At 45.5% G+C, this 24,886-nt stretch overlaps 1 protein-coding gene across 1 annotated transcript in view; it reads left to right on the top strand.

The window, feature by feature from the left end:
* sptbn2 (spectrin, beta, non-erythrocytic 2) overlaps positions 1 to 24,886 on the top strand; it is a 70,267-nt gene that overhangs the window by 8,269 nt on the left and 37,112 nt on the right. The window contains 3 exon segments of the mRNA XM_060056229.1: positions 6,559 to 6,674; positions 8,665 to 8,854; positions 15,922 to 16,044. Coding sequence (XP_059912212.1) covers positions 6,567 to 6,674; positions 8,665 to 8,854; positions 15,922 to 16,044 — 421 coding nt within the window. The 5' untranslated portion in view covers positions 6,559 to 6,566.

Genomic DNA, 24,886 nt, shown 5'->3' on the forward strand with positions numbered 1-24,886 from the left:
CACACACACACACACACACACACACACACACACACACACAGGATTTGGATAGTATTTGGATAGTCACAATTGGGGAGCCCAATATGACCCCAGAATGGAGTAAAGCCCTTATTCCCCTCGTCTGATGAGTACTTTACAATCCCCTTTTAGAGTGCTTATCAGATATACATTAAGGCCCAATCTCAATTTTCATTTTTATCCCCTTTCGTTTTTGAGTGGCCCCCACTTGTGCGTGGCTTTGACTCGCCCCTCGAAACAGAGGGCCAAAGGGAATTCTTCCCCTAGGAAATGGAAATACCCTTCAAGACCCAGTTAAGTCATTAGTAGTAGTCGACAACCTTTACGTAAATAGAGGTGACAAGTTTGTTGCTGCTTGTTTAGAGTTTCTCAATACCATCTTCAACTGTGGTGATTTTTCTTGCTTGGGTTTCAAACACATTTTTGTGGTCAGTGAATCTGTGAAATGTTGAAGAAAATAATGAGAAATCTCCCACAATTCCTTGGGTGGATATAGAAAATCGAGAAAGATCCTAGGCATGTTGAAGGCGAAAGATGCGACAGGACCGGAAACCACAAATGTAAGTATTTTTTTGTTAATAAACACCAAACAATTATGATAACCATTGCATTATCCTAATGTCATAACAAGCCTAATAACACAATCGCTAGTATGCATGGCATGGTTTTTCCATTGGATGGCATTTTGATTGGCATTTTAAAAATGGTACGTAGCCTGAAATTTGACGACAATGGTGGATCAATGTGATGTTTTTTGACAAAGCAGTGTCTTATTTCGTTAATTTTGGTAGAAAGATATTGTTATAACAGTTATAATGTATTGTAGATAGATAGTAACCATGTGGCCATATCACCCAGTACTGCCATATAATTCCTTCTCATTTGTTATGTTTTCCTTCAGGAGATCGTTAAGGCCGCTGCCAACACAGAGCCCGTCCCTCTATCTCAGGCACCATCGCCTACACCTCAGACACCTCTTCTGCATTGGTAGCCCTAAGCCCCCCAACCCCTAGGAAGGAAGAAAGATGAACTGTCCACTGATGGTTCAAAACAGACCGTTTTTGGGCCCCTTTTGAAAGAAATGTTGATAAAATGTTGATAAAATGTGATTGATGTGATTGCCAGTTTATAATGTGCCATGATATCTCTGGTTCTTGTTTGTATGATATAATTGTTTTTGTTTGATTGCACACTACCTCAAGTTCAATGTTTATTCTGGTTTTACATATTATCTTTTGGTACAATGTTCGATGCAAAATAAAGTGCAATATTTCAGTTTCTAACTGATTGTGTGTGCATGAATAACAGATTCTTATCTAATCATACCACGTTTTCAAGTCGGTAATAGTTACATTCCTGAGACATTCAAACTAAATGGTAAAATTCCAGGGACAGATATTGCAGTAACAAAAATTTTACTCTAGTGGATTTGTAATGGCTTTTTATTAATTTAAGTAGATGTTCTCTTGTAAACCCCATATCAAATCATATTTGAATCAATACAGCTATGTAAATAAATATGTGGGTAATGTACATGAAAATCTATGGAAAATTCTATGGATTTTGAGTGGGTAGGACTTGTGTCTCTGGGATTACATCCCCTTCTGTCGATAGGTGGTCATATGTGTGGATTGTGTGTGTGTCCGTGTGTATGCATGTTTCCACGTATTTGTGTTTGGTCAAACACGCGGGATCGGCCCCTTTACATTTAGCTTGCAGTAAGACGGACCACTGGTCAGGAAAAGGAAATACGTTTAAAGATAATTTAGTCTGAATTGGAAGGCCCTTTACTGCTTGAAACTAGTTCCATGTAATGCATGTGTGTAGTATTCTATCCTATCAGACCTGCACACTGATCAAAACACAAATCAAAGTAAACAGTTGTTTATTTGACATTACGTGTATCATAAAGGGGTTGATCCAAAAACATTAACCTTAGTTATACTAGCTAGCATGTTGTGCAACAGGCTAACATTTTTGCTGTATATTCTACATACCTCAAACTGATCCACCATCAATCCCATACGTCGAATACAGCCTTGATTACATCTTATTTTTTATCCACATTTCTCAGATTCGCTGACAACCGCAAAATGTTGTTTAAGCCCACGCAAGGAAAATCACCACAGCTGACGCCGGTATTGTGAAACTCAAAACAACCGGCAAAACCATGTTGCGTCTATTTATGCAAACGCTGTCGACGACTACTAATTACGTAACAGGGTATTAAAGGGTTGTCCATTTGGTAGGGGAGGAATTCCCCTTTGCCCTCTGTTTCGAGGGGCAAGTCGAAGCCACTAAAAAGCGAGGGCCACTCATAAACGAGGGCTAGGGGTAAAAGAGAGAATTGAGACTGGGCCAAAGCCTCGGATCAGACGGTACACAGGGACAGGGTTTATGCATCCTCTCGTCTATACAGTACCGTAGCATGATAGCTGTTAGGGCAAGCAGCTGGGGACAGCGTTTGTGTCTATATCTGTACAGGAGTGTTCACTGTGTGTATGTTTTCCAGGGGAACCACACTGATTGTCTGGGGAAAGGGTATGACGCAAGGCACCTGTGCTGAGGACGGTGTGCACAGTACACTATTCACATGAAGGTGTCAACACTTTTCTTTTTTATTAAGCCGTCGTTTTCAACCTCTGAAAACTGAGCTTCTGGAAAAGGATAGATGATTGCAGGACATATGATACCCCTAGTGATTATACCCCCATATTGCTGAAAATCATAAATATCATTCACAATCCATTCTCTGCATCCTTGGAGTTTAAGGACAGCACCGTCATCCTTCTTCCTAGTAAATTGCAGTTGCATTGATCCAGTAACTAATAGCCCAGTGTGGACGCCAGAGCAATGGCGTCAATGATGGTGATATCGAGGAATGGTGAGAAGAAGCTCCATCTCTCTCCACGTGATGTGGGCACAAGATACAGTGTGAGAAATAAGTGTGTGTGGGTGTGGCTGGTTACCCTCCTGTTGTGTATGTGATTGTACGTATGTGTCTGTTGGAACTACCGGTACACAAACCATGATGGATGTGTAGGCGGACATGGCTGGTGTTACAAAGTGCACGCGTGTGTTTCAGTGAGTTGTGTGTAGGAGGCTCATGAATATGGTTTATGGCAAGTCTCCCGCTTTGTTAAGAACAATCAACCAAATGGCGGTGCTGAAGCATTTAAGATATAATTTTCTCTGAATTGTTTTTGAGCATGAGGCCTGTATCCGTAGAGAAAGGGTCATTAAGGAGACGGTATGGGTGTTATTATACCTTGCTACGGATGGGCTGCAGATGTTGAGGATAGAACTTGGCACCTTTCGGCTGGGAATCGAACACCCACTACACTCTTTACACTTTAGCAGCATAGAAGTGTTGGTGGGATGGATGGGGATGGCTGTTTGGGTGGGTGTGGTGTGTAGGTGGGGGTGAGGGATGGGGGGGGGGGGCGGGGTCTGTTGGTAGGGGTGATAGTTGGGGGGATGCCTTCTGGCTCCCTGCCCTAATCCGAGGATAATGTCTTTGTATTTAGTTGCTATTCCCAGCCAAGTCTTAATCTGCTCTTAATTGGATTTCCTTAGCCTTTGTTTCCTTTTTGTTATCAGACTGGTCAATAATTCAGTATATTGCCACTTGTGTGTTTTGTATTGCTATTTAATTGTCATGAAATCAAAGGTATTGATTCTTGAGATTTTTTGGAACGTCAACAAATGATGGTGAGAAGATATATGATCGATAATCAAAATGAGCTTTTAACATCATCAGAGAACAGCAGAAACCTTGAATCCATGTAACCATATAAGGCTGATTTAAAGGCCTAATTCAAAGGCTCTACGATGTAAACTGTGCTCGTGTTTATTGCCCATATCGGCGTTTACTCTTATCAGCCTAATGAAGGTGCCTCGTGGACAGGCTGTCGGTCTAAAAGCCAAGCCCTTAGACCGAAGGCTGGGTCAGTCACCAGTAGATGTGGATGTAGCTGTATTCAAGCCAGAGGAAGAGGTTTGCTGATTGTATGAGGATGATTGTCGTCGTCGGTCTTACATTTTACAGCAGCTCAGAAGCCAATTCACCCACAACCCTGCTGGTATGGAAGGGTTTTTCGATTGCATTTACATTTTGATTTATGATTGTTACACACCACATTCCTGTCCATCAGATTCAGATGTAGAACTTTATTCACAAAAGCACAAATGTACAAGGAAACGGCCCAGGTGTCCGCATACGTTCAGCGACACCATTATTGTATTAATATTCATATAATTCATGTTATTTGTACTCATATTAGTATTCATACTCTATTTATTTCCATTCATGTAGTAAAATATAAGTGAATAATTTGAATAAAAGCGTCCAAATGAATGCCGAGTCATTCAGACAAGGTCATTAATACAAGTCTAAACGAGTAGAGTGCATCTTTATCTCATCTGCATACCGCTCAAGGGTTTTGTAGAGGAGTCTTATTGTGTGTATAATCATATTATGTAGGTGATGATCTCATCTGACTCTGACTGTCATTTATTCTAGTTACATATTATTAAATTGAGCTCCCTTGGCTGACGCATTAGAACAAACAATGATAATGTCCCGTCCTTCCCTACCAGACCTGAACTACCAGTTCAGGTCCTGTCATTATCTAGGCTATCTATTTCCGTAGCAGCTCTCCCTGACTCTCTGTATGTTGGCCACAGTTTCTGAGCTGTATCACAAGAAAACCCTGAATTCGGCCGCGTTATATAAAAGTGATTGGTGCAAGTCCAAGCTGTAACATAAATCAAATACATTAATCAAAACAAATGGGCCATCTCCTTTTGGGACGATGAGAAACCAAGTGAGTGAAACCACAACTGGTGAGATATAGGCCTCTACCATTTACCATTTACGTGTTAATTTTAGATATGGAGTATTACCCACACTGCAGTACCAGAAGTCCTGGGGCCACAGCTGCACTGAGAGTGCCTGGTGGTGGGCGTTTGTGTGCGGAGGTGCTGCTGGATCTCTGCAGTCTCCTGCAGAGATCCAGGATCATTCAGCACCACGCTAGAAGACGCACTGCAAGCCCCTCTCCCAAGCCACCTCCTCCATCTGCCCTGGCCTTACCTTAATCACTAACCACACCCCAATCGACCATTCCTCTCTCTCTGTCTCTCTCTGTCTCTGTCTATCCCTCCCCTCTGTCAATACTGCACATGGCCCTGTCCCTGTGGTCCCCTGCTCTAGCTCTGTCTCTCATTCCCATCGCCCCCCCCCGCCCCCCCCTCGTCTCGCTCTTTCCTCATTGCCCCCACCCACTGAGTCAGACTACCACAGTGATGTATCCCCACACAGACAAGCAGACCCCCTGCTACTAAACCCACTGTCCCATTAATCTGCTCAATGCTCTTAAAGTAAACATAACCACTTCATTAATGCCCCAGTCCCTCTTGATGTGTCTGTGTGCGCGTGTGTCTGTGTGCGTGTGTTTGTGTGTGTGTTTGCGGCCATGTGTGTTTGATTGATCCATGTTCCTCCCGTGGATGGACTCCCAGTGGAGCTGTGTTGTCAACCCAGAGACCAGGATCCCCTGAGGTCGCTCTGTGTTCATAGTATGAGTGATGGTCTGTTATTTTCAGCCCCCCAGGCCTTCATAGTGAACATTGGAGGAAGTGTTGAGTCGTACAGAGTTACGGACCGTCCTTTTACTCTTCATGAATCATTTAGGCCTACAGAACGCAGTCTTTCATATCTTCTCCCCAGGGCACTAAAATGGCTTTTCTGAGCAGGATATCATCAGCTTTTGAATCAAAACAATGCCAAATGTGCTTACTGGTGATATCCTAACGTCTATATGTATTTACTGTAGGCCCCATCCACACTTGTGTGTTTCGTTTTAAGCAAAGTATTCTTTCAAGACTTGAAAATGCTGCTGACCTTGTTTTAGTTGGAAAACTGTGATTTAATGAGATTGCGTTTTAATCTGGACTGAAATTGAGACTTCTGAGAACGATTACGCAGACAGTGTATGTAAACAGTCACGCGATATGCGTTGCCAGACATGCAGTATGGGCGGGGATTATTTCTGTAAAGATCTTAGAACACTTCGGACGGGGTCATTCTGCTTGTTTCAAACATTGTTTTAAAACAAAACACATTAGTGCTGCTTTAGCCTTAAGGTGGTGTTAATGTATACGTTAACAAGTGTCATGTCATTCTGAATGATGTGTTATCCTAGGAGCTCTTTAAGTATATTGTGAGTAATAGAAGCTTATGTAAGTCTCAATTGGGCCCAAACGTCCTCTTGTCCAGCCTTGGGACTGTCTTGATGACATCTCTTGATGACGGCAAGGTCAGCTGACCGCCACCTGATCATAGCAATTGTCGATTTCAGTTGAAGGGAATTAAAGTATATAGAAATGTAGAAAATACACGTATAGATAATACAGTATGTAAGTTACCGTAATACATTTAAGTTGTAAAGAAGGTTTCCAGGGGCACATTTTAATGCAAAATAGGGGATGGTGGACCAATCGGCTGTGACTTAATGGTGTGTTTGTGTTCGGACCCAGGGTAGGGGATGGCCAATGTCCATGATGAGCGCCAGGTGGTCCGAGATGGTGGGATCAGTGGAGCAGGCCAGGACCAGAATGGTAGTCTCTGGCCAGGTTCGACCCCCAGCCCAAAGGTATTGGTTCAATGACACATGTCCGCACACCGCAGCCTTATAGGCACCCTAGATCAAGATGCCCTGCCCCAACCTGCTCCTGAAGCACATGAATCCCAATTAATTACAAATTAACTTATAGTACATACTCAATAGTGTAGTGAAGTAATATAACAATTGAATAAGAGCCCGGGAAATGAATGTACTGTAGGCAGGACGGAGAGTATGCGTGCTGGAAGTTCAATGTTTGTTCTTGCTGTATATACGGTACTTACTTTCCTTGGTCATCTAACCAATCAGACAGTTTCATATTGCCGAGCTGTAATATCAGGAACTGCGTATTTAGTGTTTGTATTCCATCTTTGTCTGAGTCCGTGCTAGTTCATTGTTGGGCCCTGTTGCCCTTTTCACCCGGAAGACCATTGGTATAATATGTGCAATACCTTTGTTATTGAGTCCTTCTGTTTACCTGGTGATGTGGCCTAGTTAGTTTGTTAACAGTGTGAATCAATTCGTGTTGATAGTCTGTAGCCACGATTGTATTAGAAGAATGTCCTTTCACACACATCAGAAAATAACTAACTCGGTGTGTGTGTGTGTGTGTGTGTGTGTGTGTGTGTGTGTGTGTGTGTGTATGTGTGTGCGCGCGCATGTCACAAAACCATTTGTTGTGAAGGTGTCCTTCAGATGACGTCAGTCATGCACGGTGTGCTTGTGTCATCGCTGTGCTCGTGGGTAGAATATTACCATTTAAAACGTGTGTGCAGTGAATCTAAGCGACATGAAATACACCCGGGTTATTCCTGTGCCTCCAAGCATCAAATGAGATTACACAACCTTTAGCAGAAGTCCATTAAATTAGAACAATTGGCCGGCTGAGAAACAAACAGCCTTCTGGTAAACCTTATCTGTAATTGTGATAAATGACTGTACACATAACGTTGACCTGATCCAAATTTGACACAGCATGTCAATTATATTCCCCAGAGCTCTATTTGCATTGGTCGTTGGCTCACTTGATTATATCAAACAAGAGACGACCGAGGGCAGGAGGTCGCTTGAGCAGCTAGCGCTGGCTGAAGCACGATTGAGATGCTCGTGTATGGAAGGTGCCACCTCAATGAAGACGGACTCTGCTTCACTCGGAGGGAGACGGTTATACGATCGGTGAGGCAGATTGTATGAAGGCATGATAGGCCCACGCTCGTTCCATTAACCCGCTGAAGGGCTGTCAGCTCTGTGCTATATTTAGACAGGGGAAGGAGAGCGTAGTGTAAGATACGGTGTTTGACTGCCGAGCGAAAGTTACCGCGTTCGTTCCCCAATGTCCGCCTGCAGCGTAACGTGCAGGCATCCTCGAGCGAGATACCCTAGCTGATTCGTGATGACCTGCTTTTGGATTCACTGTGAATCTCCTTGGATAAATAGGGTGAAATACACTTTGACACAGCTACACTCTTCTCAATGTTCTCTGCTGCTTGGAAGCAGGGTAGTGTAGGGTTGGGGGTTTGACTCCCAGCAAAATGTCCTGGGCTGGAACTCCACTGTCTTTAGCATAAGCTGCACCCTTGACATTGAGCAAGGCACCCTAACCTCCCCCTGAATGACCTATATCTAGAAATTCACAGTCAAGTTAAAAGCGTCTGCTAAGCTATCTAATGTCCTTCCAATGTTTTCTGCTGCCTAACCTCAAGCTCTAAACTCTGTGTGTGTGTGTGTGTGTGTGTGTGTGTGTGTGTGTGTGTGTGTGTGTGGTGTGTGTGTGTGTGTGTGTGTGTGTGTGTGTGTGTGTGTGTGTGTGTGTGTGTGTGTGTGTGTGTGGTGTGTGTGTGTGTGTGTGTGTGTGTGTGTGTGTGTGTGTGTGTGTGTGTGTGTGTGTGTGTGTGTTTGTGTGTGTGTGTGTGGTGTATATGTGTGTGTGTGTGTGTGTGTGTGTGTGTGTGTGTGTGTGTGTGTGTGTGTGTGTGTGTGTGTGTGTGTGTGTGTGTGTGTGTGTGTGTGTGTGTTTCAGGCTCTGGATGGTTCTTCCCCCAGCGCCGGCACCATGAGCACCATCTCCCCCACCGACTTCGACAGCCTGGAGATCCAGCAGCAGTACAACGACATCAACAACCGCTGGGACCTGGCCGCCGAGACCGACTGGGACAATGAGAACAGCTCGGCACGCCTCTTCGAGCGCTCGCGCATCAAGGCCCTGGCAGGTATGCCCGCCGCACGCCCCACACTGTTGTGTCGTTGTCCGTTAGCGTTGCATAGCCCTAGACTTTATGTATGATGTCGTGATGGCTCCTCCCAGCTAGGTGGAAGCGATGAACCTCGGGGGTTTGGGGGAGGGGGGGGGGGGGAGATTGGTAAGAATTGCAACAAACTTTCTGGGAAAGAGTTCCTGACTCGCAGTCAGTATGTCGCAATGATGCGAATGTATGTCACAAAAATAAATTCTAAACCAAAGGACAATGTGATAATGGTTATTCACATTGGCTATGTTTTGATCCTTAGGTGGGAAGGTCTCACTACCTTGCTGCTATGGCAATTTCGATGCTGTAGCCATTAATGGGCAGTGAATTATAAGATCTATACCGAACCACGATAACATAAGTTTTAGCTTGGAAAAGGAATATTGAGGAAATATTAACAGGGGACATTCTCTCTTGCTACTTGTCTGCTGGTATCTCAAGGGTGACCAAAGTGGCACTTAAATGTCCTCTGAGTGGACAACATAAGTGTCCTTCTGTGCCCACTACACAGACTCTTCCTGTGGTTATTCCCATGACGGGTTGAAATGTTTATGTCCGGCCATAGCCGCAGGTGTATAATTGGAAAACCGTTCAATTATGGTATTAGGGGAAGCATAGCATCATGGGATTAATTACCATAAAGTCTGGCTAGTTCTCCCTTTCTCTCATTCACAGGCCATCTTTTGATGTGGTCTAATCTCACAGTTTGTGCTCTAAGCCCAAATCGATATATTATTAGAATCCCCTCCTGCTGAAGAACCAAATGAATCCTTACGCTCTGATCGAGTCCGGATCATTTTCTATGAACTCTGCTGTCAAGTAAGCTTGACACATGGTAACTTAATGATTTCTTGTATTGATTAAATGTCCGGGCTTCGAATCCATAGCTGACCAACGGTATTAGCCACGACCATGTCCTAATGTAGTTTGAGTAATAAAGGGGTCACGGAGATACTGGCCTGGTTCCAACTGTGTTCAATGGGTAGGTTCAAGTACATTGCTATAAGCGCTGTATTTGAAGTATGGGCAGCTGACGGGTTCAGGAGGTTAACAAAGGGGAAAAGCTGACTTTGTTGGATTGCAGGGTAAATAGGCTCAGGAGTATAAGGATTTGAAGTATGCAACAGTGATTTAAAAGTAATTGATGTAATCTTTTAAGAATGGGGAATTGTTTTGTATAAGTATGATTCTGTGCTTTTTTGTGTGTGTGTGAGTGACGTGTAATATATATTTACTTGTAGCATTTATTAAATGTTCTGAATATATTTTGGTTTGGGAGACTTGAATATATTGAGAGGGTAAAGTCCTTTCAATGTTAATAAGCAGTGATGGATCCATTGTGGTTCTCCTATAAAGGATAATTTATTAACAGATGCAAGGTGACATTGCTTAACAAAATGATTGTTGGATATATTGTACCCTGATCTTAAGGGAAGATCTCCTGTTAAATCAAATAGATGTATGTGAAATATTAACTACTAAACTGCAATCATGGAATTTTTAGGGAGTGACATTGAGCTGTTTTCAATGCATTTGAACCTGGAGAATGTGTTACATCAGCCAGGGTAACCAGGCTGGGCGCCATGCTGTTGTTGAAACAGAGGTCAACCTTAGGACAAAGGTTGCTCTGATAAACCATAATATTTCTTCATCAAGCTTTTGAAATTTGAGTTCATTTCATTTGAGTTTACTTAAACTGTCTGGCCAATACTTGGGACAAATAGCTGAGATAAACTTCTGTTCAGTTGGTTAAATACTTATCAATGATTCATTTTCAATAACATTTCAGGAATGTTATCTGAACTGGTGAGGCAGTGGAGGTTGTTATTGTAATTTTACTAAAACACACACCTTGATTCTGCAGGTTGCAAATGTTTGGTAAGAATATCTGCTTTGACCTGTACTTGCCAAGAACATAAACTCTCTCAAATTCATTTGAAATAAGGTTGAGGACCCATTGGTGTAGGCTGTGTCTGAATGAAGATGGATATCCTCACAAACAGGGTTCCAGGAACCTTTCTCTTAATCACTTTCTCATGACTTAATACTTTTAGGTGCGCCCAGGCAGCTTTCCAGGAATCTTCCTGGTTCAGACAAGTTGCAATATCACAGGTGGCCCAGCAGGGGGAAGCAACAGGCTCTTACTCGTGCACTCACTCACACATAATCTCTCTCTCTCTCTCTCTCTCTCTCTCTCTCTCTCTCTCTCTCTCTCTCTCTCTCTCTCTCTCTCTCTCTCTCTCTCTCTCTCTCTCTCTATTATCCTTTGACTGAATATATAGTCCTCCCTTTAAAATTCCAACCAGGCTTATTTTGTTATGACTTATTCATTGGCTTGTGGGTCTTTCATAGAAAGGCTGAGATGCATGTGATTACATGAATGTGTGTTACGTAGAGGGGAAACATGAACCGGTCTATATGAATAATCACCTTTTCAGTTGTCTAATAACAACGTGTGTGTGTGTGTGTGTGTGTGTGTGTGTGTGTGTGTGTGTGTGTGTGTGTGTGTGTGTGTGTGTGTGTGTGTGTGTGTGTGTGTGTGTGTGTGTGTGTGTGTGCGCATATGCATGTATTTATGCATTGTGTGATCTATACAACTAACAAGGACAACTAACAACCTAAAGAGACAAGCACTCTGGAGCAAATTTCCATGAGCTGAGATGCAAAACTTTTTCTTGTGCTTTTGCATTTGTGTTAGAGCGTGCGTGTCTGTATGTGGGTGTCCCATTTCTACATGTGTGTATCTGGCTTGTGTGTCTTATGTGTATGTTTTATAAGTGTCTGGCTAGTCTGTGTGTGTATGTGTGTGTGTGTGTGTGTGTGTGTGTGTGTGTGTGTGTGTGTGTGTGTGTGTGTGTGTGTGTGTGTGTGTGTTTGTCTGTCTCGGGTGTGCGTTTGTGTATTGTGTGTGTGTATCTTGTGTCTGTGTGTGTGTGTGTCTGTGTGTTTGCAAGTCTCGTATGTGTGTGTGTGTGTGTGTGTGTGTGTGTGTGTGTGTGTGGGATCCCCTGTGTGAATGACAGTGATACCATCTTGGCCTAACAAGCCACGGCTTGATTGTGGAACATTCTTGAGCGTGCCGCTGCAGCGCTACGTCCCCAGGGGCCCGTCCTCCCTCCTCCCCAGCACTGGTTTACAGCCCTGGTGTCAGGAGGACCTCTCGCATTTTCAAACACTGCTACTCCCTACCCTACGCTACGCTACGCTAAATGGTTCCCAGCTTCAGGCTCCTGTTTATATCCTGAGTCTAAATGGATTTAGCGAAGAGCCATAATGATACAGCTTGATACACTCGGTGCAGCCACTTAAATGCTGGAAACCCCACTTCCGAAGACCGAGACGAATCTGTGGACAATACTGTAGTTCACTGTGCAATTGTAGTTCCGTTCAGTTGGACTCTAGTGCGGTTCAGTTGTAGTTCTGTTAAATGGTTCTTTGCCGTTCTGTTTAGTTGTGGTGTGTTTCTTTTCATTTATTTATCTGGATTTCACATCCAGACTAGATAAGAGCCAAAATGAACTTCAACATAAGAGGCCATGAATGAGCTTGTCCTTGTAACTGTATATTAATAGCGACCGGCTGAATAAATCAATGAGGACACTCTGACCTTGTGTAACGCAAAGTCAGGGTTCTTTGAAGTCCCCGGTATAGATGCTTCCCGCTGTGTGCTGTGCCGGCTACTGTGCACGTTTAATCATTTACGCTGGACCACCCAGACCCAAATCACTTCAGGCTTATTTATACAGTCCTCTGTCACAATCACACAAGCCTTTACTGGCCCATATTGGACGACACCTAACCCTGCATAGCGCTTTCCTGTGGTTGCTGGTCTCTGACTCTTGCGACTTTAAATATAACCAAGCACAAACTTCACAGGGACACATTGGAGAAAAGCAAGAAGAAATTAAAATGGTCTACCGGTGCTATTAATATTTGACTATTGAGTCACTGAACCGACGTCTTTATCCAAAATGATTTACAGTGACCTTTTAGATGCATGCCATTTAGGACATGAGCATCCTGCTCATGGGGGCCTACAGCTATACTGTGGACGATACTTTAATATTAATATTATAATGAAACCCAAAACTTTTTTGAAGATTGACAAGGAACACATAAGAAGATTTAATCTTCTGCTGTCGGGCATGAATAGTAACTCGCAAACCGTCAAGCCCTCGATGTAATAACAGGGACCAACTCCATTGAAACCCATCGCAGAAAAGATTAAGTAGCTTGAGAAGAAACACATGGCCATGAAGAGTTCGTATAGGGAGTTAAAACACTTCATATCGCATCCCTACAGAGAAATGAAACGGCCACATGGCGGGGAAGCAACCCCCCCCAGATAGCATGTATGTGTGCAGCGTGTGTGCGCTCTCCAGCCTGCAGCCCTCCCTTGGGTTCCCGCTAGAGGTGAAGTGGGATGTTTGACGTGATTTACTGCCACATTCTCAGTCATGGATATCTCCTCCTCTCTCAGCGCCTTCTTCTTCTGTTTCGCCACATCTCCACATCTCCCAGCTCCTAAATTCTAGACCATTGGCTACCACTCGTTTGGGCTGAAAAGGAATTTGTCATATATGCCAACATTGGTTTTCAAGGCACTGAGGCGGGTCTTTTTGGATTGCCTTTGTAGGTTCAGAAATAAGCTGTAAGGTTGGAGCAAACACGGCATCACAGTTTGAATGGTTTTAGATGTTGAGTGACAAAGTGGGCTCCTTGATGCACTGCTTTGCACCACAGATGCTCACCTTGCCTAGCCTTAATCATACCAGACCCAACCTCAACTTCCCCAACCTTTGCCTAGAATGAACCATCTCTAATCAAACACAGAACTCCTCCTTCCAATGGCTAAACCTAGCCGTCTCCATACATATAAATCAAGGATTGTACCAACCTCAGTCCACACTCCTAAGGTAACCCCCACCACTGGAACAGAAGGTCAGAGGTCAACGCACGCCATTCTTCTTAGATTACTGACTGTTGATGACCAGAGCCGAATCAGCAAGCGGTCTCTCTTCTTTGACCCCCCCCAGCCCCCAACCCCCGACTCTCTCTCACTATAAAACCCTGCGCTGAGACGGCCTCGGCAGTAGCTCTTCTAATGAGGTCCATCCAGATGCTCTCAGCTCCTCGGGACTAGATCAAACACCCAGCAGGACTGGTTCCCTGGACCCCTGGGCCCCTGGGCCGACGTCCCCTGTTGCAGGTCTAGATTACCTCCTGAGTACCGCTTGACTCTACGGCCAGTTGCCCATGTTACCACAGCTACTGTTACCTCGCCTTCTAGTGACATTCTTTCTCTTTCAGTTGTTTTTTTTTCCCTTTGGCACGTTTTGCTTTCGGCAAGCAGAAACGGTGAAAGGAGAAGCCGATTTGAATTGAAAGCTGTTACTGTTTTTCACGACGGAAGTTCAAGCAGCCTCTCTTTTTCCTTTTTCTTTTGTTTGACTTGAGCATTTACCTGTTGAGCTGAGCCATCTTGAGTTTAGTAATCTAGGTTCAATGGTAATGCATGTTGAATTACCTGTTGTCTTACCAGGAGGACTAACAAACAATGGAGTAGGAGTTCAGTTCCTGTGGTTAAGCTCATGGACTGTAATCCCAATGGTCTCGATGTGAGGACATTTCATTTTTAACGTTTACCATTTACCGCCAAACTATGCATTGCATTGCAGAAGTCTGATGGTTTTGCAAATACTTGGCATGTGTTGAAAATATCACACACACACACACACACACACACACACACACAACACACACACACACACACACACACACACACACGTGTATGTGTGGGCAGGAAAGAGCTTGTTACTGCTGCCTACTCTTTCTCAACAACTTCCTTCCTGTCTTAACGCCTTCTGAAAAGTGCAAAGAGGAGGGTTCAGATGAGAGCTTGTTTGAAAAACATAGAGCGGGAGGGGAAGAGGGGGGGGGGGGGGGGAGGGAGAGAGAGAGAGAGAGATAGAGGGAGAGAGAGATTTAGTTAGACAGAGAGAGACGGAAGGGGGGGGGGAGAGAGACCAGGGTAGAGTGCGAGAGAGAAAGAGGCATAGCGTGGTCCCTCTGGTGATATACCTTCTGGACAAGCCCCGCCCCTTTCCCCCACAGTTCCCTAGGATCTAAGCCTCGCAGCCATAATCCCCTCCTCCTACCCCTACCGCCCCGGCGACCTATCAGGAGCAGGGTTTAGTCCACCTCTACACCTACCACACCTCCTCCTCCTCCCTCTCCCCGCCCCTGCCGGCGGCGCTCCTCCCTGTCCAGCACACCTTATTCAAATGACACCAGCCTCAGAGGGCAACAGGCTTTGTTTACACAGCCACCCGACCGCGGCTGGTTCTGTGCTCATGTGTGAGCAGCCTGCGTTGCGTGCTCAAAGAGTTTTTTGGGAGGGAAACTCTGCGCAGCTCGTGCTACTCCGTCGCCTGAAGTTGAGGGAGGAAGTAGCGCACCGAGAACTTTTCTTCTTCTTTCTTTTTTTTTTTGTTGCACTTTTTTTTTAACTCAAAAAGGAGGCCTGGAGTGAATAGTGTGGTGTGTTGCACAGAGGAAAGGGGCCGAAACAGAGGAACATTTTGTACTGTAGTTCGAGGTGGGGGGGGAAGGTTTTGTCAAAAGAAAAAAGAAAAACTCTTGAAAGAATTCAATTCCTCACGCTTTTCCGTGGAAAAAGGTGCAGGAGAGCGCTGAAGAAAGAGGACGGGAGAGGAGCGTTCCCCTGCCTGCTGCTTTGTGCCTTATTTGCTTAGCCACACGTTGAAGGAATACTGAAGGGAAGACCACAAGACCTTTTTTTTTTCCTCTTCTATTTCGGACCTAACCAACCTTTTAAACCGAGATACTTTTTTCTCTTTAAGAGAAACTCTTGTGGGGGCCGTAGTATTTCGCTGCTCTTCATTTCTTTCTGTTTTTTTACTGGAAAGCCTGCCTCTCCACTGTGCTATGCCGGAGAGCCTCTGCTCAGGTTGGCTGTGAAAGAGAGGGAATCTGTCTGGCTTCCTATAGAGAGAGAGAGAGCTGAGCGCTAAGCGGAGTGGACATGGAGTGGGAACATCAGAGGGACCGGGAGCCATGTTTGTCTCCGGCGGCGTTCGTTAATCAGGTGCAATACTCCAACATCCTGGAGGGGAGGTTCAAACAGCTGCAAGGTAAGAGCAACACCCCTAGGGACGGCTTGGGCTGGGTTAGGGCTACCTGAGGTCCACTCCCAGAAGAACCGCACTTGAAAAACATTGAACATACCCTGTGAATGAACCACTGTAACATGGTTCTAGGTTTTTATAGAAATGGGGTTTCTGGCTTAGGCGAGAGACTTTGTCACGTTGCCATATGGTGATTTCTAAATGTTCATGACTTGGAGGGGGATTAGGAAACCTTCTGCGCTCACACTGCTCAAAATCATTGGAGGAATGAAATCATGTCACCAAACAAAAACGGCTTTCGCCCCCCTGTCTTGTCTCTCACACCTCCTTCACTTGGTGGTCTTGTAACGTGCTTGGCTGCCCAATGGCCCAAGGGTATCTGGGCAGTGAAAAGAACATCCACCACCCCACACACAGAGTGGGCGTCAGCTCAGGGCGCTAAGGCAGCCAGGCTACTGATCAGCAGGCCACCTGTCCTCTCTTATCCTATTACAGCCCGGCCCGCGGTCTGGAGGTAAAGCCTCCACCGCAATTGGGATCACAATGTTTGTCGCATGGTTGGTTGTTGGTGAATGTCAGACTCCAACTCAGTAAATTCATGTTCGGGGAACTTTGGGCGGGTAGCGGCCTTCAATATTTGTGATCCGCTTTCCCCATAATTGTGGTTGGCCGTGTTTTTTTTTACCTTTGGAATATTAAATATTGAATAATATCAAACAATAAATAGCTATTGGGGTTATTGAGTTGATTAATTCCGTTTTCTGAAATGGCTGTAGTTCCACACGTATGCACTAGAGGGCTGTTGGTTTGGCCACCTGTATGTGGCGTCTACCAGGCTACGGGTCAGGCTCTCTGCTCCATGGAGCTACGCTACAGAAGACCCCCTCGGTCCCAGGCAGGTTGGGGGGGGGGGGGACAGTCCAACCTAGGCTAGAGGAACATGGAGTGGCCTTGTCTTCTCAGTGGAGCCTGCAAAGATCACACACTCCTCCTCGCCTGCTGACTACTGTCTGGAGAGGGGGAAGAGCTGTGGGAGGTTTGATTGCGACAGCAGGAACCGCACACGCACTCCACTGCTCACACATGGAATTCTTCTTGCATTGGAGTGGTGTCTCACTTCTTGGGTGGGGAGACCCCTGTCACGTGGAGAGGGTGATGGTGCCTGTTGGATGGATTTGTGCTGAGGTACAGTCTGGGTGGTGTCCGCCAGACTCTCTCTCTGTCTCTCTGTATGTCTGTCTCTCTGTCTCTGTCTCACTCTGTCCCTGTCTCTCTCTCTCTCTCTCTCTCTCTCTCTCTCTCTCTCTCTCTCTCTCTCTCTCTCTCTCTCTCTCTCTCTCTCTCTCTCTCTCCCCCTCTCTCTCTCTCTCTCTCTCTCTCTCTCTCTCTCTCTCTCTCTCTCTCTCTCTCTGTCTCTTCATGATCTAGTGGCAGTTGAAAATAAACAACCTACCCATCCTTTATTTACCTTTGCGCCACCTCATAGAGGCCAGCAGGTGCAGCCCCAGCGAGGGAGTGAGAGCCTCCTGCGTGTGTGCTGCTGCTATCAGTGGGACTGCTGAGCTGTATTCTACGGGGAGCTGTGCAGACGTCTCCACCACCGGGCTGAGGGAGTGGTTCCGTCTTACAAAGTGTTTTTCCTCTTGTAAAGTCAGCAGAACGTGACGTTCCGAGGCCGGGGTAATTGCAGACGCTTGCCCGGGGTCCCGCCCCCCAGACTGCGTTCCGTTCTCAAAGCCGCGGCCGCCGTCGGGGGTGGGGGCGGGGACGACGGGGACGGCGGGGACGGCGGTGTTGGGGGAGCATCAGGGAGAGACTGCCCAAAAGGAGTTTGTGTGAAAGTGAAACTTTGTGCGCACAGTGCATCTCGTACGTCAGAAATGCAATGCAGTGCTTTGCCTGGATGAAAAACATGCAGGATTAATATAATATATATACTTTTGAACAATAAACTAAAGTAGCGCTACAGAAAGCGACCCATGTAATGGGAAATACAAGAATGTTTTGAGATTGCCCCCCAAAAGTTATTTTGATTAACAATAGATGCAGATGTAGGCTCCATCGTTTAGGAACAGCAGTAAAAAAAGGGCCTCTTCACCACACCTCTTTCTTTGGTGGTGAAGAGGTTTCTGGGTCCAACGGGAGAAGAAGAAGGATTAGCGGTGTTGGAGTGCGTGCAGCACAGTCACATCTTTGGTGCCAAACTGTCTGCTTAAGTATTTTTCACCTGGGGATTGTTGCAATTCGCAGACACACACACACACACACACACACACATGAACACGCACACGGGCATTTTTTGGCCACTCTCTCTTGTAAATCCAGTCTGACTTGACTTCAGGCTCATTCCTCCTGTCGCTCCTCCTCTATCTCATCTGCTGATAGCTCTAATCATTCCTGCAAACCCGACAGGACTCTCCCATATTTTAATCTTCTCTCCCGCTGTCCTTCCATTTAAATATCTTTCTTTAAGTCTCCAATATTTTTAACCTTCCTTTTAAAAACCCCAAATGTCAAGCAAGCACCTATAAATGGGAGGCGGCTTACTGGGACTCAATGAAGAGTAACGTCTATCAAAAAGAGTAATTAGTATTTTAAAGCAAATGGTCATGTGATGATTTTAAGGACTCATTACGTGTACCAATGTCTAAATGTGAGGGGGCTATACACAGTGTTTGGGGTGACGGGTAGACAGGTATGGCTATGATAGGGTTTGGGCTGTTTTTCACAATTTAATGTCGTCATTTCATTTAGTAATTCTGCCCTCAGTGTTTTATTTTTGTTACCTCACTCACAGGGCCTTCACATTCCTGTGCGGAACAACTTCACAGCCAATGATTCATTTAGATCTGTTTCTCAGGAACAGGGCAAAAAAAACCTGTCGTTACATGAAGTTGCTCTACACGCACACACCAACAAACACAGGACTCTGCCCCCACATACAGTTAATGTGGACAGGGGGTTGTGTCTCTATCTTCTCATGCTCTCCCTTTCCTTCTCACTCGCTCCAGATTGAATCAGCATGAGAAGCTTAGCTGCAATTGCAATTGCAATTGACAGCAGTAGATGTGGACCTAGGAGGGCTAAACATAAACTGTAGCCTTTATTTCCCAGGGCTTCACCTGTGTGTTTCGTTATCAAAAAAAGTTAAGTAAGAAGTAGGGGCGACCTCACATTTTGGACGTTTTTTTTTATATTTAATAATCGTTGTGTCGTAAAAAATGTTTGTGTGGAACAGCGGGACATCACATTGGGAGGATGGGGGGTGCTGAATGAAGCATACCACAGCATTACTTGGCTTCTAGAAGGAAGGTGATTGAGTGAGTCACCAGGTTGTAATTGGCTTTGATGATATGTTTTGCTTCCAATAAATGTCCTTATTGTATGTTTGCAATGGCCCTGTGTTCATGGATGCCAGCTAACGGGGCGTTTAGTAAGCTATGTGGCTGCAGAGTTCACTGTCCTGAGTGCCATCAACCTCTTGGTCAACATACATTTGCCATTTTGCCATTTTGGAGACATTCTTCTGCGCTGTAGCCCAACTGTCAAAAAGCCCTAAGCAAATATGCAAATCGGGGGTGGGGTCCATTTATAGACTAATGGCACCTGTTGGTTTGAACTCAAACACATTTCAGGATTCACGCAGGGTTGTGAATTTGCAGAGCTTCAAGATTATCAGGGCGCTAAACTGCCACGCTAGAAGCTAATTCACATGAACCCTGACCCCAGCTTTAAGCTCATTAGTTGTCACTTACTTTAGCTGATAAAGTCAGATCTTGGCATGCAGTGCTGCATCCACAGTATACACAGGTAGCATGGCTTGATACCCTGGTCTGATAATAATGTAATAATAATATCACAATGGCTGACGATTGGAACCAGTGGGGGGGGGGTGTGTGTGTTACATTTTTTGAATTCTTTACATTCTGTGTTTCTACATTTAGCAGTCAAGTTTGGGAACCACAGTATTTTCTCAACACAGTGGGCTGGTCAGTTCAATAGCTTAGTGTTTCTAAGTTAACAGTTCAAGACGTTTTATTACCTATACTAAAATGGCGGCGCTGCAAACCATGTGACATCATGGATAGAGTTTCAGCGGATGAATAAGGCGATGAATCGGTTGATGTAACTCAATATTTTCCTGAGCCCATTGTTGAATGCTTTGGTGGCCTCCAGCAGCGTTGGTCACATTACTCTGGTGAACACACACACACACACGCACGCATGCACACATGCAGACGTGCAATCGTCACATACACACATGCACACGCACTGGTTGAGGACATGTCTGTCTTTGCACAGTTATCCTGATGTTTATTTGAGAAAGAAGCAGGGGGCTAGGGTGAGAGGGTGAGGGAGGGGGGGAGGGGGGGTAATTAGTGCCGAGGTGACATTTCACACCAGCCGCTGCCTCTAGCTTTACTACAGGGCCCGTGGAGCTGGCCTTCACTCTGCACACACACACAGACACACACACACACACACACACACACACACGCACACACACACACACACACACACACACACACACACACACACACACACACACACACACACACACACACACACACACACACTTGTAGTATTTTCTAGTGAGAGTTGCAGTCTCTCCAACCTTGACCCAGGAGGCGGGGTCAGCAGCATTCCAATGGGTCTAAGACCACCAGGATTGGACCAAACCCTCCCCTCACCCTACCAGCTTCTTTACTCATGTTCATTCCATTTCTGACAACCAAAAAACTGGATCGTCTGGTGGTAAGTGTTGAGCTCCCAGTTGAACGGTACTGGCTGGAACCCCCAAATGTCTGCAGGCCACAAGTAGGACTTGCTCCCTAATGACCTGCATCTTAAACCAGTGGGATGATGCAGATGAAAGCGGCTTCTAAATGACAGTAGATAGTCCATGTTGCGACACAGCCCTCATATCAATCCACATATGAGGTGAAACAAAAGAAAACGCCTCAATGTAGTTTGATGTCACCGGTTATAATATCCTTAGACTCCGTGGTACGATCCAGAATCGTATTAACCTTTGACCTCATGCGTGGGTATGAGGCGCTGCTATGCTCTGTTCTTTCGGTGCCCACAAGCGGCAGCTAGGCGGTGTGAGGCAGGCCATGCTGCAGGTGGTGGTGGTGGTGGTGGTGGGGGGGGGGGGGATGAAGGGGGGGGAGGCGGGTTATTTCAGAGCCAAAGTTGTTTTCGTTCTTCTTAGTATTCAGGAAGTGGGTGTGGTGTGGAGAGTATCCATCCACAGCATACATATACCCACATTTGTTTCTTATTGTTGCTTGGTAATCTTTGAAGGATGTTCCTGAATGTCAATAGCGGAGCATGGACGTGTCCTTGATGCAATACTCCTGGACCCAATGTTCCTGTCAGATAGATCAGATGTCTAAACGAAGTATGCCTGACAGATGTCCATAAACCAAATCAAAGTGTATTGAATTCGTTTAGGAATGATAGATGCAAATGTCGAAGTGCTTTTCATAATAGTCAAAGACACTTAGTCATGACAAGCAAGAGTAAAGTATAGAAAATCATCAATGGTTAAAACTAAATATAAATATATGAAATATACATTAATGCACTTGAATTTAAAAGCATACTGTGTGTTAATATTAATGTCTCCTAACTCGGTCTTGCTCTTACTTTAGTAACTGAGAACTATGATGTGACCCGGCACAATGTAACCGCCCCTGATTCATGGTTATGGAGAAAGACTGGGAGTGATGGGCCTATCTTTACTGGGAAAAAAGGGTGTTGGTGCATTCCTAAAGTATTGTGGATTTTATAGGTTGGGCCCATAGGAGAGACAGAGATTCAGCACACTTGCAAACCCAAGTGTTGCAGCTATAGAGGCAAACATATTGCCAGAATCAAATTCAGCTGGGGTGTTATATTTTAGACTTTAAATTTGATTGCCTAAAGAATGCACAGAGAGAATGCCTTTCTTGTTCTGCGGTCTGGTTTATGTTTCAGGGGTTCAGGGTCGATGACACAGAGATGAAAAGTCACTTTGACATCAGTTGGACTCCTGGATTTGAGATACTGCAGCTATTTTTTGCTGGAATGAATTTTTATTGATAAGTGATTAAGCAGCTACTGGTGATAGATCAAAAACATACATAGTGTATACTGGAGGGCTGGTTAAAGCTACTTAAGATTAAAAAGAAAAGCTTTATTAGCAAACGTTTATTAGCAAACGAAATGTGTCCAATATTACAGACTATAAATGAATTGATGCCATCGTATTACTCGTACAATGGTTACATTTAGAGGAAGTAAAAGCACCACAGGCTTGGCCCCAACATGACACGGTCCAACCGTTCTAACCACTAGAACTCATTTACATTTAGTTTTCAATGCAACTTTCAATGTCACAAGTCAACAAACAATATGTTTGTGTAAGTGTACGAAAGTAAAAATAGTGATCAAGGATTGCTTTGTACATCACGACAACGCAAAGACTGCAGCTATTTCGGACGCGTAGGAGCATTAGGCTATGAGTCATCATGTTGGTTGTAGTGTTTTATGGGTCATTCTTTAGTCGATTGTGAAATAATTTGGCATTTTGGGGAGACATTGCTGTGTTTGAAACTCCCACAGCGTTTCTCATGCGAGAGTAGCAAAGCAAAGTTTTCAAAAGCCTACGTCAAGCTATCATTGTGTCGAGGTAGGATTTATTGTCGTACAACTCTCTGGAGTCCCTTCAATATGGGTATGAGTATCCCCCACCTAAAAAACCCAAGATGCATTCTAATGTACAAGCCCTAATAAGCTTATATATCGCTTAAGCAAGAGCCATTGTAAAACGTGAGTGTCCTCCGCTGGCCACAGTTTCCTCAAAGATGGTTTGCTAGTGTGTGTTTGCATTGCTCACTATTCCACCAAAGGGCCACGCGGCTCCAAGCGAAGTGTGCCCGCCAACAGCTACGCCAACAATTACGCTAACAAGCCTTGTCGCCAGCCGAGGTGCCAATACAGCAGACGCTCTTTGACTTTGTGACAAACGCCTCGCAATCTTAAATAACAGAGCGACGGGTCATGGTGTCTGGTTGTCCCTGTAATAACTAGCCTTGCCCTTGGTCTGTAATCATTCGCAGACTGCATGCCAGCTGGAGAGAGAGGGACGGGGCAGGAACCTGCCCGGCCACTGTAGGTAGGGGTTTGGTTTGACGTTTTTCAGAAGTCGACCCTAGCGATTAGGACCATTGTCAAGCCGTGGCCGATGGCATAAGAGCCGACAAAAATACGGCTCATCTTATCGCGCTCAAGCGTTCCGTATGCAGACATATTTGAAGAAGATAAGGTAAGAGGGCTATAAAGATGTCACGTTAAAAATGCCTTTTTTACGTAGGCGTGCAGAACCAGTGCGAGGTGTGTAGCCAGACGTGTTTGTTTTGCGATCACAGTTATTAGTTCTTCCCAACCAAAGTCAGTCGTCGCGGTGTCATTTCCCAGCTCTCTGTACCTTCTGCGTGACATTCCTTGTGACTAATGATGTGTACACGGCCACAAGTCAACGGCATTACCTCACCTCACAATCTCCCAACTGAAGACTGTGATGTGCTCCTCTAATTAATGACACGTGGGACCGCACGTCTCAAAGGAGAGGGAGGGGGAGAGAGAAAGAGGGAGAGACGCTCCCGGCGAGGACAAGCCCCCCTTGGCGGCTCCCTTCTGGCAAAACACCAGACCATAATAATCTTGTTTATGTGTACCCGGCATGTAAGAAAATAAACGAGCTGATTGATGTCTGTAGTCGACTGATTCTCCTCGCCCGAGGACATGCTGACCGGAGGCCCTGGCATGCGTCTGACCGGCTCTGAGGAGGAGGAGGAGGAGGAGGAGGAGGAGGAGGAGGAACACAAGAAGAAGGGGGACTGGGTGCCGGGGCTTTACTGGGGTCAGGGCTACTGGGACTGAGGCGAGGGGAAGGCCGGCCGGCGCTGGCCTGAGCCGGAACACATGAAAGGCGTGGGATTCCTCAGCAGCAGCAGCTCCCTAATGACTCCCAGACCGCCACCAGGGTCTTCAGGAGACCACATGTTGTTCCCACCGGTTCACTTTTTAGTTGCTTTTACCCAAAGAGACTCACAGAGACAGGCCATTGAGGAGAGGGTATACAGGTAAGACAGTAAATACAGAGACGGATCATTAAGGAGAAGGAAGGGGTAAGACAGTAAATACAGAGACGGATCATGAAGGAGAAGGAAGGGGTTAGACACTGAATACAGAGACAGGTCATTAAGGAGCAGGTAGAGGTTAAACCGTGAATACAGAGACAGGTCATTAAGGAGCAGGTAGGGGTTAGACAATGAATACAGAGACGGGTCACTAAGGAGCAGGTAGGGGTTAGACAGTGAATACAGAGACAGGTCATTAAGGAGCAGGTTGGGGTTAAACAGTGAATACAGAGACAGGTCATTAAGGAGAAGGTAGGGGTTAAACAGTGAATACAGAAATGGGTCATCAAGGAGCAGGTAGGGGTTAGACAGTGAATACAGAGAGAACCATCCACCCACTAGTCTATCCCCCTTCTCGCCCACTTCTGGATTAGTGGCCTACTGAAGAGGGCTTCTGCCAGTATCCCCGTCTCGCCCTGAGGAGATTCGGGCGACGGAGATGTTCGTGAGCCTCGTGTGAGCATCGCTCAGATGGGCGTCGCTATTAAGGACCAGAGCGAGTGCCTCCGCATCGTCTGCTCTGAGCCTATCCCAGTGGAAGCCCGACGATGCAAGTGAGCCAATAGTGCCTACGGATGCACTGTTTGTGTTGCAGTCACTCAAAACACTAGAGCAGAGTGGCAGGTAGGGCTGACACCTTTACCACCTCCAGGGATAAA

This window comes from Gadus macrocephalus, chromosome 7, assembly GCF_031168955.1.
Source record: "Gadus macrocephalus chromosome 7, ASM3116895v1".
NCBI classification, from domain to species: Eukaryota; Metazoa; Chordata; class Actinopteri; order Gadiformes; family Gadidae; genus Gadus; species Gadus macrocephalus.